The sequence below is a fragment of the Phyllopteryx taeniolatus genome, chromosome 7, assembly GCF_024500385.1.
Source record: "Phyllopteryx taeniolatus isolate TA_2022b chromosome 7, UOR_Ptae_1.2, whole genome shotgun sequence".
Lineage (NCBI taxonomy): Eukaryota > Metazoa > Chordata > Actinopteri > Syngnathiformes > Syngnathidae > Phyllopteryx > Phyllopteryx taeniolatus.
The window spans coordinates 5,108,067-5,125,775 of NC_084508.1; the positions used below are offsets into that span (position 1 = coordinate 5,108,067).

A 17,709-nucleotide genomic window follows, 5' to 3' on the forward strand; every position below is an offset into this window, starting at 1 on the left:
GGACCTTTGAGGCCGATTCCGAATTTTGTTTTCCTTTTGGTCCTTCCAACAACAAAGATGTGAATTACTGGCAGAACATTGGACTCTTTTACCAGACTTCGGCCTTTACTATGTAACGCTACAAGAGAGGAAAATCAGGCAATTTTTGTAAAATGTTATCATTTGTCTTATATTGTAATGCGTTGAAAAAAAGTTATTTGAAAAGACCTAATCTTAGCCGATGAAAATGGCCGGCCGATCAATTGGGCCAGAGTATAAACTGATTATTAATATTGCTTAAAAAAAAAAATGCTGCAGACGTTTTCAGTCAAATCTCTTTTATTTGTTGCACGTGAAAGAAGTTTGACACTTTGGCTCCGCCCTCAACAAACATTTTCACTTCCTGCTCGTTAAAATATTCATAAAGGATCAGTCGATCAAAAAAAAATTTGTTTTTTAAAGTTAAACAGAACAACCCGGAGGGGGCGGAGTCAAAAAAACAGCGAAGGTCGGAGGCCGATCAGGTGAGGTACCGGACGAAATCTAGACCGAGACCGCACCGACTGGATTAGACCAGACTGGATCTGACCAGACCAAAAGGGATGAGAACAGACGAAGATGGACTAGAAAGGGCGAAGGTCGATCAGGTGAGATACCAGACAACAACTAGACCGAGACCGCTGAAAGGACTAGACTAGACCAGACTGGATCGGACCAGACCGAAAGGGATGAGAACAGGCTAAGATGGACTAGAAAGGGTTTGAGCCGACTAGAGCAGACCGGGGCACGTGAGCGGGCGTACGTGTGTGCGGAGACCGGGTCTGCGTGGTGCACCGGGATCTTTGACAGGGACGTGTGAGGTAACGTGTCGGGAGGAGGCGGGCCTAGCGTGGCTCAGGTTGAGGTGTTGTGGTTTTGTACGAGTGAGGTTTGTTCGCTTTAGCGCTCTGCTACGTGTGCGAGTCCAGTCCCGCCCACCCGCCCGGTCCACTTGGTGGACTCTAGGGAGCCCAGAACCTGTCTTCGCATTCAAAAATTATAATAATAATAAAAAAGGTAACAATAACAAGTCTTCACTTGTTATAGCGAATCGAGACAAGTCCTGACCACTCCTAAAAGGGGAACTAAACCCAAAAAAGGTTTCACACAAGAATAAGTATGTGCGTGCCAGCCAGCATTGGTCAAACTTGGATTAATATTGCGTTTGTGGAATAAGAATGAAAGAGGCTAATTGATGAACATCGTCCGCGGACCTGCAGTGATGGCCAAGCGCGAGTAGAGGTCCACCTGCTACGAGAGCACTCAATTGGACTGTGAGGAGTCTGGATTTTTGGGAGTTGGGTTCGCTTCATTCACGTAAGCTCGCTTTATGCAAAATGGATCGAACGGCTCTGGAGGAACCGCAACTGTGGCGGCGTCAAAGCTCATTTTCGCCTGTTGAACTGCTTTGGACACGAGTCCGCCGGCTGTCGCGAGCAATGACAGCGTACTTCATTAGCGATTCTTTTCGCGATTGAACATGATTTGGGGATGGTGTCGCGTTGACGCCGGTGGGCGACGGCATACGACGGCAATATCGGGCGGGACGCCGACTCCGACGAGGGCGCAACGGCGGCCGTCGAGCCGGTCGGGATTCCGTCCGACAACGGGTAGCTTGTCGTTGCTGACTATTCACGAACTCTCTCTGGTTTTCTCCGTAAATAGAACTGCATAATAAGACAGAACTGACGCTTACGCTTTACATCGGCGAACCCATCAGCAAGAAGTTCTAAAGTTATTTTTTAGAATAAATACGTCGTATCTTGAAGTCAACAGCAGCTGAATAAGATGATGTGCGCGTCCGAAATAGAACAGAAAGTTCTGACATCTTGGGTTTAGTTCCCTTTTCAGTCCTAATGAATTTCAAAGAGTCACGCTTAAGGAGTCAACTTGGAACCAGTTTTGAAAGTCCAAAAGTATTTTTTTGTATCAAGTCTTTGAAGTGCTGAAGTTGCTTGGCGGCCATCTTTGCTTTGGTTGCCAGAAGGATGAAGCTAGGTAGCTCTGTTAGTATCGTATATTAGCTGTTAGCTGCTCAGCTAGCAATTTTTCAGCGAGAACTGAAGCAAGCTAGCTGTGCGCGTCCGGGGACTCGCCAGCCAACTTGATGTAGCTCGCTAGCTAGCCAGCTACCGTTGGCAGATGTTAGCAAGGTGAGGACATTATTTGAGAAGTTGGCATAGCGTAGCAACAAAAACACCTTCGCTAGCACTGTTTCCTCACGATATTCCTGCCAAGAAGTGGAAGTGTCAGTGTGAAGATGACCACTGGGCGCCCCCAGTGGTGACGAGAGGTAACTGAGCGTATCAGCTTACATGAGGTTAGCTTTGGTCCGTTGAGACCCGAACTCAACGACGGCGGTCCGAGCGGTCCCGAAGGAGGTCATGCGGTATGCGATTAGCACGGATGCTAACGCAAATGCTAACAGAGGGGCCGGCTTTTCAGGCCTTTACGCTGGATTGTCGGGAGGCAGAAAGGAAGGACGTGATTCGCTGAATAAGACGGTGCGGCCATCGAGGCGAGCGCGGCGCCACGCGGCCGTCTGCTTTTCCGTCGGTGGGGCCCCGCGACGGAGACGGACAACTCGCGGCTCCCGACGAGCGCCCCCGAGCGTCCCGACTGGCGCAAAAGCGTGAATTGATCCGATTTCTCTTTCTGTACTTTTTCTCCATTTTCAGCAAGACAAAAAGAGTTTTCAGATGCAAGATCTTATTTGTAGACTCGATTGATTTTTTTCTAAGTGTAAAAAAATGCTTAACATTTTGAAAACGGTCTTCTAAGAAGTACAGTAAAATGTTTTCACGAGAAATCAGATCAATTCACGCTTTTGAAGCGCTGCCGCCGGCCGTCCTGTGCGGCGTCAGCTTTCCGCCAGTCTGGCCCTGCGGCGGAGCGGGACGCCCGGGGGCCCTCGCCCTCGGGTTCCCACCGGGCGGCGTCAGCTTTGGGTCAGTCGGGCCCCGTGGTGGAGACGGACGCATGGGGGCCCTCCCCGTACGTCGCCCCGGCGCCCTCGGGGTCGTCCTGGCCCGGGGAGGCCCCCCTGGCGCTGAGCGAGGCGGTGGTGGTCTCGGGTGAGGCGCTTTGGGCGTGGTGCCCCGGGTGGTTCTTGCGCAAGTGCTGGTTGAGGATGGCCTGGAAGGGGAAGCTCTTGGCGCACAGGCGGCACGTGAAGGGTTTGTTGCCCGTGTGTTTGCGGATGTGGTACTCCAGCTGGTCCTTGCGCGTGTACTTCTTCCCGCACAGGCGGCACACGAACGGCGTGATGCCCATGTGCAGACGCATGTGGCGGTCCAGACTTCCTTTCTGGTTGAAGGACTTGCAGCAGTAGATGCAGGTCAGACGCGGGTTGTAGCGGAACCAGCGCTCGCCCACCGGGTCCCTGGCGTAATCCTCGTACGCCGCCGCCGCCGCCTCCTCACCCTGGCGCCCACACAAACATGGCGTCAGTCGGAAACCCCAACAATCATTCATCCATTTTTCGCTTTGAGTGGAAATGGAAATCAAGCGAACCCCGCCCGCATATTTGGGCTTCCCGCCTCGCCGGATTTTCGGCCGACCGATACTGCGCTCAGGCCAAAAGCCTGATATAAAAGTATTGCTTTGGCGCTCTCTTACTACACAGTGAAGGGAGTAGTTTCTCTTCAAGGGACACTCGCCAAATTAACATTTATGACTTGAAAAGCACCTAAAAGTTGAAAAAATACTTCTCGATATGGATTTATTGCACTTTTACGGCAACCTTTTCAATTGAACGGGCGCGTCCATATCGGCCGCCAAACCTGAAGTGACGTCAAATTGTCAGTTCCTCCTAGACGACGACGACAACAACGAGTCCAAACAAAGAATTCCAAACTGTATAGATGAGCTGAATGATTTTAGTAATTTAATCATTTTAGGGGTTTTTTTTAGAGAGGAGAGGAGCAGCACAATGAATTAGAGTGTGGCTTGAAATCCCGTTTGATGCTTCCCAGTGTATTGAAATATGTAATTAGAGGTACAATGTATTTTGAATGCTTTACATTGTATAGAAATATGATATACTACATGTGTTTAGAAGTACCATATAAAGGCCTTACAATCTTATCGGTGAGGTTGAACGTCACGACGTTTTCCCTCAGGCGCGCTTTGAGTTGCGGGCGAGGTCCCGCAAGGAATTCAACGCGTATCTCGAGGCGCCGTCGTGCAATGTCGCAATGAGCGGCGTCGTGTGACCTGGGAGTTGGCGTGTCGCAGGTCTTCGCTTCTGCTCGGAGATTCGCTTTTGGCTCTTTGATGGTCGGCGAGGACGACGACGCTGCCCGACGGGCTCCACCTGGCGGGCGACCACACACACACACACGAACACACGTCAAAACGCGAGCCCTAACGGTCGGACACGAAGGCGTCGCTCACCTGTCGGCGTCGCCGTGGCCGCCGGAGGGCCGCGCCCCGCCGTAGCTCCCCGACGCGTCGCCGGCCACGCCCTCGTCGGCCGGCCCCGACTCGTCCCGGTCGGCGTCCGCCCCGATCCGCCGCTCCTCCCGCTCCGTCTTGACGGCGACCCCGTCGGCCCCCTCGTCCGCCTCGCCGGAGTTCTCCACGTACCACCGGCCGGCCCGGTCGACACGGAGGACCGGTTCTCGGGGGGCCGGCTCCGGGCCGCGCGGCTCCTCTCCCCGGCCGGACGCCTCGGCGCGGCGGGCCGGTCCGACGGGCGCCTCCAGGCCGCGGGGTCGCGGCGCCGCCTCCCGGTCCGGGTCGGCCAGGCTGATCTTGAGGTGGATCCCCTCCAGGATGCGCGTGCAGCGGTCGATGACTTCCTGCATCTGCAAGAAGCTGGCGGCCGTCAGGTAGCTGATGATGTCTCGCAGCTGCAGGCGCAGGCGGCCCGTGTAGCAGAATCCCAGGAGCTGCTCAAAGACGGACGCGTTGCGGATCACCGTCAGGGACACGGTGCTCATCTGGCTCAGGGACATGTGGTCCCGGAAGTACGGCGAGCTGGCGGCCAGTACCACCTTGTGGGCCCGGAAACTCTGACCCTGAACGTGGACCACGATGTCGCACAGCCGCCCCTGGACCCGCAGCTGGTTCAGGTGGGACAGGACCGAATTACTGAAGTCCGGGACGTCCAGCTGGATGCTGCCCGAGCGCTCCATGACGCCGCCCGGAAGGCGCGAAACACGCAAGCGTCGACTTCTAGCGCCAGAGGGCTTTCTACCAGGAGCGGGCGTCGATCGGGATCAGCGGCCGGCTCGATCGGTCCCACGTGGCGCCCGCGACGGCTTCCGTGGGAAGTGCGGGCGCATCACTTCCCGTCTCGCGACAGGGAACCCGGCCGGAGAAAGGCGGCCACGTTGGGAACGGTCCGCTCGTTCCCTGCCCCCCGATCGCTTCACTGCACGGTGACCCCCGACCCTTTTGTGGGGGACAGGGACCCAAATCGAAGAGTAACCCTTAAAAGGATTTGCATTTGATGCCCAAAGATGGCGGCAAACGACTACTTCTGTCTTTTTTGAGGCACCAAGAAGCCTCAAAATGGCGCTCAACACCTGTGAATAGGTGAGCTCCCAGTGAACAATTGAGGAATCGCCTCCCCCAAAAATCCACAAATAAGTGCCAATTTGTGAGGGTTCACTTAAGGGGATTTTTGTGCGCCGGATTCATCGGTGAACTGAAAACCGGCTCGGGCTGACCACATCCGATGACGTCATGACAACGTACGGCTGGTTGTCGCTCGACTCGCTTGGAAGCCGTCAAATCTCGTTCGGAGGTCGGCGCGACGTTTTGCTTCTCCAGCGACCGTCCGTGGTTCGCCACTTCCCGGCATGCTTTTCGGGAAACAACGCGGGTCGGTCCGAAATCGAGGCTGGGATTCCCGAGACGATCCACACCCTCCAGATGCTGTGTGACGTCACAGACGAGGTCTCCCCGTCAGGTCCACGAGCGTCACAGCTAACTTCCGATGCGGGCGTTCGTCAATCGACGGACGGACGGACGGACCTCACATCACCGGGCTGGGACTGTGGCTCGGCCCGGCTCGCGTTGGCATCAAGGCCGAACAAGAGACAATTCGCTCGGCCTCCGGTCCGCCTGCAGCCGCTGCGCCGCCGCCATTCGGGGTTCGGCGTTCAGGTTCGGTTCGGAGTCTGCGGGCCGCGGCGGCTCGTCGTCATCCTGCTCGTGGAAGAAGGAAGAAAAGGAGGGCGCGGGGCATGCCGGGTAGTGTTGTTCCGTTCGCGAACGCAAGTTCGTTTTTAGTGAACGAACTGTACCGAATCAGTTTATGAAATGATTCGTTCTTTTATCGGAAACGGAACTGCTGAAGCGCTCTGTCACTCACTTCTGAATCTTTGGCGAATGACCAATGAGCAGCCGTCGTGCAGGCGGGGGCGGGACTTCATTAACCGTACTCCCGCGTGATTTGCCATTCGCCAGCGCTGTCACTCACTTCGGCGAAGGACCAATGAGCTGCCAGCGTCAGGCAGCGCCGTGCAGGCGGGGGAGGGACGTACGTGATTCGTTCAGTGAATTGGTGTACTGAGGAACTGAAGAGTGATCCGCTAAGGAGCGGTGTACTCGATGCGAGATTCGTTTGCGCAAGGAACGACATACTACGCATTTAACGTACTCGTGAGTAATTTGAACCGGAAGTCCTGATGTCCTCGCGTGGACTAGCAGCCGTTTCTTCAAGCTAACGGCTAATGTTGAGTCAGTCAAGCACACGAGAACAAGCACAGATTTATAAGAAATGTTTTTGCGTACACATACATAGCATTCCCTCCGTGTCTTTTTTTTATTTTAGAATATTCATAATAACAACACATTAAACTTCGACAGCGCATCTCAAGACACTCGAAGGCGCTTTGCACTAATCAGATGACAATTAACAGTAAGGTGAGCGAGCCGGAAGCCCGGCGGGTGCCGGCGCCAGCGACGCCGTCCGCCGCGGCGGAATGCGGAAAAGTCACGCCGGCTGGCGAGAGCCTAGCAAGGCGGAAGGATGAGCTCGCTGCACGCGTGTTGACGAGTCACAACCGAAGCCGGGTGGTCGAGAGCTTGCTGAGAGAGAGATGGGTAGGTGATCATGTAGCCGGAGTTTTTTTTTAAATATATATATATATAATCTCCCCACCTTTCTTAGTTTACAATACATAACAACAACAACGCATAGTCCTTCGGTGAACGTGTTGAGTGACCGTGAACCTCAGGGATGGATCATTAATTGAATGATTGTGAAAAAGAACTGAACGATTCGGTGATCGAATCTTTTAATGAACTGATTCGAATGATTCAGTAAACTCAAAGAACTGCCGTGTCCATCACTAATGCCGGGAGTTGGAGTTCGTGCGCCGGAAGCCAGCATCGCTCACTTGCGCCACCTCGCGGCGTGGATCTGGATCTCTTTTTTTCCATCCATCCATCCATTTTCTGTACAGCTTTATCCTCTCGCGGGTCACAGATAAAGCGGCTGGACTCGAATGACAGTCGTCCACCGTGCCGCCTCACTGGAAACAAGATAGTGTTTTTATGTGGTCCACGTACGGAGGGCGGCTTTGGAACGCGGGCTCGACGGGGAGTATCGCGGCCCCGGCGAGGCGCGGGGCTCACCCCGAACGGCCTCGGACGTGTAGTCTCAGCTGAGCGAAAGAAGACTTATCGCCTACGAATGTCCATCCATTGTTTTTTCACAATTGTCGCGCATTTCAAGCCCATTTTCAAGAAATGGGGGAGTCGAAATTTTCAACAAAACATCTACCTGAAACAAGTGAAAATTCTCTTTCTTTGTACGTGATGAGTCTTATTTGAATTCGTTTTGACTCGAAAGAAGAGCGAATCTTGGTGAGATTCGGTAGAGTTTTTGCAGTGTGGCTTGTTGTTTTTGTTGTTGACATTGTTAAAGACGCACACAAGCACACACATGCCCAAATGCGAAAGTTTGGCAAAAACGCAAAAGGTCTCAAAGGTGACCAGGATGAGATCCTTCAGGTGGTCTTTCATGACGAGCTCTTCTCGGGGCTCCGGATGAGTTCTGACGGAAACATGTGAACATGAGCCTGGAAACAGGAACCTGAACAACTTCCGCCAGACGTCTGACGTCATCGAAACAACAACTGGAGTCACTTAACTCGAGTTCATCGTGTGACCGTTAGGGGGCAGCAAACATTGAAATTGCCCTTTCCTCCGCCCGCATCCATGTTACTGAGGTCCTCATGCAGTAATTCTGGTCTACATACGACTGGTTTTCCTAATCCTAGGTAATGCTGGTCCACGTAGCGGTTTAGTATGCAGAGCACCACCGACCCGGTCAACACGAAGGTCAGACAATGTGATGACAAGAAAGTTGTTTTTGTGTTTTTATTAAGCGCTAACGAGGCCACATATTACAAGGACGATCGATCGACACATCCGCGGAGATGGCGGCAGGTTACCGTGGCAACAGTCACCGAGTCGAACGCAGTTCACAAAAACAACTTGAGTGACTTCAAAGCTCGGCTGCGAGCGCGACGGCAAAACGCCGACCGAAGCGGCAAAGGCTCAAAAACGACCGAAGGTCGCGAAAAACGAGAAAATACTCAAAGTCGCAGAGAAAATGACATGAAAAACGAGTCAATGCTAAGTTGCTCAACAACGATAAACGATGTCAAAACGACAAGAAAATTACGCGAAAAATGAACAAATGTTAAAACGAGTCGCCGAGAAGAGTTCGGAAAAGACCAAAATGGCCCCAAAAGGCTAACAAAGTCGAAAAACGTTTTCGAAGTGCTTGATTTGCAAAAAAAAGTCAACACGCGCTGACGTGGAAAGGTGAAAAGTGCCCGTGGCCGTGGACTCACCTGCGGGCCGCGTCGGCAAGATGACTTTGCAAACGGACGCGCTGACAATTACAATTTACGCCGTCGGAAATGGAATCGTCGGAAGTATTTGCAGGGGGGTGACATTCGGAATGAAGGCAGCGACGGAAGCCGCCTTCCAACCACAGATCGTTCACGCATTCATCTTCCGTTCCCGCCTCTCCTCACGCGGGTGGCGGGCGTGCCGGCGCCTATCCCAGCTATCTGCGGGCGAGAGGCGGGGAAAATGCATCACATTTGAGAGTCGGGCAGAATGGCACGTGACCAGAGCGAGCCGATCGCAAGGAGGAAGTGACGTGGAAAAACATTCTTCTAAGCATGAACATTTCCAAACGCAACAGTTATTTAATGGCACACTTTCTCCCCGTAATCTAATGGATTACAGAGACGTACATTTTCTAATGATCTCGTTACATGTAATTAGTTACTAGCCAACACCGCCTGCAGGGTCACGCGACAAATTCAAGAGCAGCGGGCCGGATGGACGGACAGGCTGAGGAGGGGGCGGCGGTAGCGGGGCTGGAAGTCAAACTACTTTCGGAGGCGGGGCGAAGGTCAGTCTGTGTCCGCGTAGCCGGCGCCCTTTCAGGACGAGGAAGGGCCCGCCTCGGCCGCCCCGGCCACCGGGGGCGACACCCGCGCTTCCTCCCTGTCGGGGCGCGAGGAGTTCTCCGACCTGCTGCGGCTGAACTCGGCGGCTGCGCGGAGACGGGCGGATCCGCACAGCAGCGTCTCCAGGAAGGCGCGGCGCATCTCGTTGCTGGTCAGCGTGTAGATGAGCGGGTTGGTGGCCGAGTTGAGGACGGCCAGGGCCAGGAACCACTCGGCTCGGTAGAGGACGGCGCACCCGTGCGTGCGGCAGGCGGCGTCCAGCAGCAGCAGGACGAAGAGCGGCGCCCAGCAAGCGATGAAGCAGCTCAGCACCACCACCACGGTCCGCAGCAGCGCCATGGAGCGCTCGCAGCTCCTGCCGCCGTTGGGCGCCTTGCGGAACACCAGACGCCGGCTGCGGGCGCGCACCAGGGTGTAGATACGGGCGTACAGCGCCACGATGGCCATCAGGATGACGCTGAAGACGGTGGTGCAGAACAGGATGTACGTCTTGTGGTAGAGCGGCAGCACGGTGGAGCAGCGGTTCAGCCGGCCGATGCAGTTCCAGCCCATGAGGGGCAGGCCGCCCAGGAGGGCCGCCACCATCCACACGGCGCTGATGAGAGGGAAGACGCGGCTGGCTCGCCCCCCGTCGTGAACTTTCATCTTCAACATGGTGAGGTGGCGCTCGACGGCGATGGCCAGCAGGCTGAACACGGACGCCGCCAGGGCCACGAACATGGAGCCCTCGCGCAGGAACCACTGGGTGGGCGTCAGCTTGAACGTGTTGGCGCCCGACAGCAGGATGTTGGCGGCGTACACCACGCCTGCCAGGAGGTCCGACAGCGCCAGGTTGCCCAGGAAGTAGAACATGGGCTTGTGGAACTTCTTGGTCCTCCAGATGGTGGCCAAGACCAACAGGTTCTCCAGGACGATCAGGCAGCAGACCGCCAGGAAGACCGCCGAGTCGGCCTTCAGGCCAGACGACCCGTCCCGCTTGCGGAACTTGCCCGTGTGGTTGTAATGCCTGGCGATCAGGTCCGAGTGGGCGGGGTCGGCCATGGCCCTCCCACCTGAAGCGACGGCGCCGGCTCGCCTTCACTGCATCACGACGCCATCGGCGAAAAAGAGAAGAGCCGGAGCGGCTCTCGTTGGTCCGTCGGGATGTTTTGACTTGACGGCACATTCAAGGAAAGATTTGAAGAAATTAGTGAGTCGCCATCAAAGTTTGCCGTTTTGACAACATACAAAATAAGACCAAAATAAAGTGGGCCCCGCAAATTTGCCACTCGGCACCCGATTTTTTTGAGGCGGGGCGCTGGAGGAAGCTCTCCCAAAAATGCTTATTGGTGGTTCGTCCTCGCTTATTCAAAAATGTTTGAACTTCAATGGAATTACAATGGGCTTGAATTATTTGCGTATTTTCGCTATTCGCGGTCAGGCCATTCCTGTGCCTGCTGTCAAAAAGCCAACGGACAAAAGTTTCGAGTCCGCGCGGGAATCATTTAGCGGGAAGGTCGGGTCGGCGCATGATCGGCATTCTACGAGACGCCCGTTTTGGGGTTGTTTTTTTTTCGACACTGAAATTGACGACTTGGCGCCAGAAGCAACGAGGCAACAAGTTGAGCATCGTGACGTCACACGGGAAAGCTTGAAAAGTGCGTCATTAAAATCAGGAGAAACATTTCTTTTACCTTTCACTTGGCGCTCCAGAGAAAACAGGCAGCAGCCTCGCCGCTCGGCACACGCACACGCACGCGCACGTGCACTGAGGAGGAGGAGGAGGAGGAGGAGGAGGAGGGGGAGGAAGAGGAGGGGAGCCTCAACCTTCTTTCTCGTTCTTTGGAGCTTATTTCATTGACACTCACATAAAAGACGACATTCAATTGAAGCTTCCATGAAGGGAGGAAATGAAATGACGTGTGCCGCACGTGCTTACGTTTCGACGATCAAGTGACGCATTGTATGATGACGCTACTTTTCTGCACGTTTGGGCTTTTGAAGTCACAAACCAACCAAAAATGAGTTTGACAGCCCTGCGCTAGCACGCAAGCTAACCTCTACGCTCGGTTTGCTTCCGATAGACGGGAGATGTGCCGGGGGTTCGGGGGTTCGGGGGGGCGCGTCGTGGCTAACAAAAGGCTCTTTCCTGAGTCCACATAGCTGAGCGTCACCGTGGCAACCAGTGAAGCGGATTAAACCGAATCAAGTTCACTGTCGGGAATGAAGGCCGCACAGGTCCTCGTGGTTCTGGTCTAGGGTCCGGCGATGGCTGTGATTTTGGTTGTAGTTCTGGTTCTTTTGCATTCCATGAAAAGGACACAAAAAGCTTTGTGTGTGTGTGCGCCAGGGTGGGTGGAGTCACGCTGGTTGCCATGGAGACCCACTCGAGCGACATGCTGACTGCGTGGGGGGCGTGGCCACGTTACAGGTAGGTGACATGACTCTTGACAAGCTTGTTTTCAGTCTTTGAGGTTCAAAGAGTCGCCGGTCAGATCAGCGACGCTGGAGTAACTTTCATATTACTTATTGTCAAGTTCTGTTCCAACATTCCCGCTTGGGAGCAGAGCGGTCCGGTCTGGTCCGCCAATGAGGGGGGGGGGGGGGGTCTCCTCCTTGCATTCAAGCGTGCTCATTAGAATGCACAGCGCCTCAATGGACCCCCTTAATGGACCCCCTTTGTCACCACTGTGTGGGAGCTTCGGAGAGGGACGGGGACGGGGGCTCCCCCCACGCTCCCCTCCCCCTCCCCCATCGCCCTCCGTGTGCCTCGTCCGCCGTCGATACTCGCAGGCGTCCTCAACCGCTGGGCCGCGGACCGCTACCGGGCCGACACGGAGACTGGCGCGAAAAGATTCGATTGGCCGTCATTTTGAAATTTAGGATCAGCGAAATGGTTTCAAAAAACAAAAGAACTGAAGAGACAATATCAGTAGTCTTTCTTCCAGTGCGGGTTATAAAATATATTTCTATGCGTCTGCTTACAGGACACTAGGACACGCACACGCACACACGTACACCACAGACATACTGATAACATCCAGGCTGCGAACAGGCAAGAACCAGTTTGATAAGGAGCCGCTAAGGGAACAAGAACTGTTATCCGAAAAGGAGGCTCAGTGGGCTTTCGGATCCCACGAGAGAAGGAAGAGAGAACAGTTTGCTCCGACCCGACCATAGCCTTACACATTTGTCATCTTGACTTTGTTGTATGAAATACTCAAAGACAAGTCCAGTGTGTTAGTTAAGATTCTTATTTGGGGACAAGATCACCAACCAAACATGAAAAGAACCGATGATGGAAGAAGGAATTCCATCAGGACATTTTCCTCGCAAATCCTGGGCCTCGCTGAGAATTCCTTACAGGGTTCAGCGCTCTGCTTGCGGAACCGGAATCTGCATGCGGCCGCCGCACGCTCACAAAAACGAGGCAGCGAAGCCTCAAATCGGCCCAAAAAAGTCAATCGAGTGCTTCCATTTCCATCATCCTTCCTTGTGAAGTGAGGATTTTCTGCAATGTTCGCCACCAAAACAAAATGACGGCGTAGTCTCGACAAGTAGGGTCCGGTCTGCACATAAGGATATTTCCAATTTTGAAAGATTGTTTATCTGATGCAGACTCCACACATGAAGAACAGGAATCAGACATTTAACAGTGACGCTCATATTGTACGCGGTGCGCTCCGATAATCTCAGCACAGAAAGGTTCTGTGGCGCCACCGATCTCGAATCCGGTCCAAGATGGAATCTCGCGTGAGCTACAGAAACCAACAAGAAACACAAGCGGATCTGTTGCGCTGATGTTTGCCGACTATTTACGAAGGGAGCGGGGGCGGCGTTGTTTTTGAATGGTGATCTTTTTTTCCTTTGGTGGCCACAGCGCATCATCCTTTTTCAGGATTTTAGTTTTTTCATCCTGCTCAGCTGTTAGGTCAAGCAGAACGGAACATCTGTGTCCCATTTATGCCGTAACAGTTTTACTGTGTGACAGTGGATTTATTTAAGCTGCCACTGTGGGTGATATGCTTTCTCCTCTCCTCGGTCCTCTCAGTGTCCCACTTCTTCTTAGCTAACCTCTTTCCTTGTATGAGTTCCTGTACTTGTTCTCCCCTTTCCTACCAGAAGATACACCAAATACTCTCCTGCCTGCCTCTCCGATGACCTCGGCTGCAGTGGTCCAGTCTTCTGGAAGCTGCTCCTGTCCCACCGACAGCCTGTCGCACCTCTTCTCAAAAGCCGGACAACACTCTTCCTTTCTCCACTTCCACCACATGGTTCTCTGTTCTGCCTTCGTCTTCTTAATCTTCCTCTCCACACCAGAGTCATCTTATTTGCTGTCTAGCCACACTCTCCCCTACCACTACCTTACAGTCAGTAAGCTCCTTCAGATGACATCGTCTGCACAAGATGTAATCCACCTGCGTGCTTCTACCTCCGCTCTTGTAGGTCACCCTATGTCCCTGCCTCTTCTGGACACACAATATATCAACCTTTCTCCTCATCATCATGTCAGCCAACTCCCGAGATTTTCCTGTCATAGTCCCAACATTCAAAGTCCCCACATTCAGTTCTAGGCTCTGTGCTTTCCTCTTCTCTTTCTGCCTAAGAAGCCCCTTTCCACCTCTCCTTTCGTCTCCTTTCCCACTGTTGAATTTCCACCGGCGCCCTGTAGGTTAATGGCGCCGGACGTCGTTAACCCGGGCCACGACCGATCCGGTATGGAATTCTTTGATTGAACGCTCATATTTGTTTGGCAAAGCTTTAAGCCGGATGCCCTTCCTGACGCAAGCGTCTGCATTTATCCGGGCTTGGGACCGGCCTCCAGTTTGTACTGGCTTGTGCCCCCCGTAGGACTGCATTTGTGTTTTTGAATCATGATAACAATACAAAATGAAAAGACTCGCTTAGGAAAATACTTTCTGCCGTCTGGGGAAGCCGCGTTGACGAGGAGGAGACATTTGTTTCGATTTGCGGATGCTTCCTTGTTCGTCAGGCATGACGCTTGTTGATCGGCTACGTTCGTTTTCACATCGCAATTCACCGAGTCCGGACTCGGGACGAGTTGTCTTTCCGCACACTCGTGTAAATTTTTGGTCTGAAATATTGAGCACGTTCAATATTTCCGATTGTGTGGCCGAGCCATTTGAGACCCGATTGTGGGGAGAACTCGGAACGGGTCCGATCATCTTCAAACGCGGCACCGGTCGGCATCTTTGTGATGCTAACATTAGAGGCTAGCTAGCCCTTGTCATTATTTCCAACGAGGCGACGCTCGCTGCTAGCTCCCTTGGCACGTGTCCTCATTCGGGCCACACGTCGCTGGAGTCTTACCCGCCCGACTTTGGGCAGGGCGCACCTTAGACCGGTCACCAGTTGACGTGTCAGGGCGCACGTAAACAGCGGAGCGGTCGCCTGATTCCCATTCACATTCACATGAATTTCTTGGTCTTCACCTGCAAGCTAACACGCTACCAACATGTTTTTGGTATGAACCCCCAAACTGCACACGGGCAGACGTGCTCACCAGCAGGACATCATGCTGCCCGAATGTCGAGGAGCCATTTGGAAATTCGCAAATGTTCAATTTCAAGTCAGCTGTTCACTCGTTGGCGTCGGAAGACAAAAAGTTCAAGTTGGCTTCTTTTCAAACCACACGAATCAACCCCCAAAACACAAACAGCACTCCTCCACTGGTTCCCACTTCAAGTGTGTGTGTGTGTGTGTGTGTGTGTTTTGAGTGCGTGTGCGCGCCAATCATGTGGTGCACAACAAATGGCGAGCAAGGGGGGGAGAGAATTTTTCCCAGCCCTTCACTTCATTCACAGCCTCCGTGCTTTGGCCGGCCTTCGCCATGGCAACGGCGATGGGACAGCGGCCATGTTCTGGCTAAGGCCACGCCTCCTCCTCCTGGCCCACTAAAGCAAAACAAGTTTTTTTTATGATACAATCAAAAGGCACATCCTACATTCCACCTAAAGCAAACGACGTGTGTCCACTTCACGTTTCTTGCCAAATGTATTTTGTTTTCATTTCAATTGATCATCTCAAATGTTTCTTCATTTTTGACAGATAATAAAAGCATTTTTTGTCACTAAAACCCTGAACATAAATTGAACAATAGTTGCACACTTTGTGCACTTTTTGCTGACACTATTTTCCATGACTTTTGATTTCAAATCCATTTTGTTGTTAAAAATGTATATAATAACCATCAAATGCAGGGGCCATTGTCCTAATAATTGAATTCTACGGCCCCTAAGGTAAGCCATAACGAGCAACATTGTCAATTGCCAACTTCTAATTTGGGTGTCTTCGTCATCCATCGTGACGTCAAAGTATCTTGTAGCTAACGCTGTCATTGTACTTCTTCAATTTTACGATTCCTGTATTTCAAATAATAGATACATTTTAAATTGGGGTTGTATATCATTGGAATTGGGGTTGTATATATATATATATATATATATATATATACATATATATGCATACACACACACACACACAGTGGGTATTCAGACCCCCTTAAATATTTCACTCTGTTATAGTGCAGCCACTTGCTAAATTTGCATTTTTCATTTTTTTACCACATTAATGTACACACACCACCCTATATTGACAGAAAAAAAACCAGAATTGTTGAAATTTTTGCAGATTTCCTGAAAAAAAACTGAAATATCACAGGGCCATAAGTATTCAGACCCTTTGCTCAGTATTTCGTAGACACACCCTTTTGAGCTAATACTGACATGAGTCTTTTTGGGAATGATGCAACAGGTTTTTCACACCTGGATTCGGGGATCCTCTGCCATTCCTCCTTGCAGATCCTCTCCAGTTCTGTCAGGTTGGATGGTGAACGTTGGTGGACAGCCATTTTTAGGTCTCTCCAGAGATCCTCAATTGGGTTTAAGTCAGGGCTCTGGCTGGGCCATTCAAGAACAGTCACAGAGTTGTTCTGAAGCCACTCCTTCGTTTTTTTAGCTGTGTGCTTAGGGTGATTGTCTTGTTGGAAGGTGAACCACAGTGCGAGGTCCTGAGCACTCTGGAGAAGGTTTTCGTCCAAGATATCCCCGTACTTGGCCGCATTCATCTTTCCTACGGTTGCAACCGGTCTCCCTGTCCCTGCAGCTGAATAACACCCCCACGGCAGGATGCTGCCACCACCGTGCTTCACTGTTGGGACAGATGATGAGCAGTGCCTGGTGTTCCCCACACATACCGCTTAGAATTTAGGCCAAGAAGTTCTATCTTGGTCTCATCAGACCAGAGAATCTTATTTCTCACCATCTTAGAGTTTTTATTTTATTTTTTTAGCAAACTCCGTGCGGGCTTTCATGTGTCTTGCACCGAGGAGAGGCTTCCGTCGGGCCACTCTGCCATAAAGGGCTGCAGCGATGGTTGACTTTCTAGAACTTTCTCCCGTCTCCCGACTGCATCTCTGGAGCTCAGCCACAGTGATCTTTGGGTTCTTCTTGAGCTCTCTCACCAAGGCTCTTCTGCCCCGATTGCTCAGTTTTGCCGGACGGCCGGCTTTAGGAAGGGTTCTGGTCGTCCCAGACGTCTTCCAGTTCAGGATTATGGAGGCCACTGTGCTCTTAGGAACCTTAAGTGCAACGGAAATTTTTTTGTAACCTTGGCCAGATCTGTGCCTTGCCACAATTCTGTCTCTGAGCTCTTCAGGCAGTTCCTTTGCCCCCATGATTCTCATTTGCTCTGACATGCACTGTGAGCTGTAAGGTCTTCTCTAGATAGGGGTGTGGCTTTCCTAATCAAGTCCAATCAATAATAAATATAATAATCAAACACAGCTTGACTCCAATGAAGGTGGATGATCAGAAGAAATGGACAGCACCTGAGTTCAATATATGAGTGTCACAGCAAAGGGTCATGTGTCCCCATCCTGCCTCAAAGTCTGCGCGGACCAGCTCGCTCCAGTCTTCACACAGAACTTCAACAGATCTCTGGAACTGTGCGAAGCACCATCCTGTTTCAAACGCTCCATCATCATCCCAGTCCCCAAGAAACCTGCAATCTCGGGTCTGAATGACTACAGGCCTGTCGCCCTGACATCTGTGGTCATGAAGTCCCTTGAACGCCTCCTACTGGACCACCTCAAGAGCCTCACGGGTCCCCCGCTGGACGCCCTGCAATTTGCGTACCGAGCAAACAGATATGTGGATGATGCAGTCAACATGGGACTTCGCTTCATCCTAGAACACCTTGACAGCGCAGGGACCAACACGTGATCCTGTCCGTGGACTTCAGCTCT

The 17,709-nt window shown here is 52.4% G+C and overlaps 2 protein-coding genes across 2 annotated transcripts; both read right to left on the minus strand.

Moving 5' to 3' along the window:
* Positions 1-284: 284 nt before the first annotated feature.
* On the minus strand, positions 285-6,250 carry zbtb37 (zinc finger and BTB domain containing 37). Its single transcript, XM_061779488.1, has 3 exons — positions 4,414-6,250; positions 4,234-4,333; positions 285-3,441 (listed from the first exon to the last, which is right to left on the minus strand). The coding sequence occupies exons 1-3, from the start codon at positions 5,154-5,156 to the stop codon at positions 2,968-2,970; spliced, it is 1,317 nt and encodes a 438-aa protein (XP_061635472.1). The 5' UTR covers positions 5,157-6,250; the 3' UTR covers positions 285-2,967.
* Positions 6,251-9,177: 2,927 nt separating this feature from the next.
* On the minus strand, positions 9,178-11,711 carry s1pr1 (sphingosine-1-phosphate receptor 1). Its single transcript, XM_061779491.1, has 2 exons — positions 11,138-11,711; positions 9,178-10,616 (listed from the first exon to the last, which is right to left on the minus strand). Exon 2 carries the CDS (start codon positions 10,503-10,505, stop codon positions 9,438-9,440), a length of 1,068 nt encoding a protein of 355 aa, XP_061635475.1. The 5' UTR covers positions 10,506-10,616; positions 11,138-11,711; the 3' UTR covers positions 9,178-9,437.
* Positions 11,712-17,709: the final 5,998 nt, after the last annotated feature.

Bases quoted from the DNA above. Each gene is read 5' to 3' on its own strand.
- s1pr1 (XM_061779491.1), bottom strand. From the start codon at position 10,505: ATGGCCGACCCCGCCCACTCGGACCTGATCGCCAGGCATTACAACCAC.
- zbtb37 (XM_061779488.1), bottom strand. From the start codon at position 5,156: ATGGAGCGCTCGGGCAGCATCCAGCTGGACGTCCCGGACTTCAGTAAT. The intron at 4,334-4,413 runs GTGAGCGACGCC...GTCGCCCGCCAG, and splicing joins GGCCACGGCGACGCCGACAG to GTGGAGCCCGTCGGGCAGCG. The intron at 3,442-4,233 runs GTCACACGACGC...TGTGGGCGCCAG, and splicing joins TGCGACACGCCAACTCCCAG to GGTGAGGAGGCGGCGGCGGC.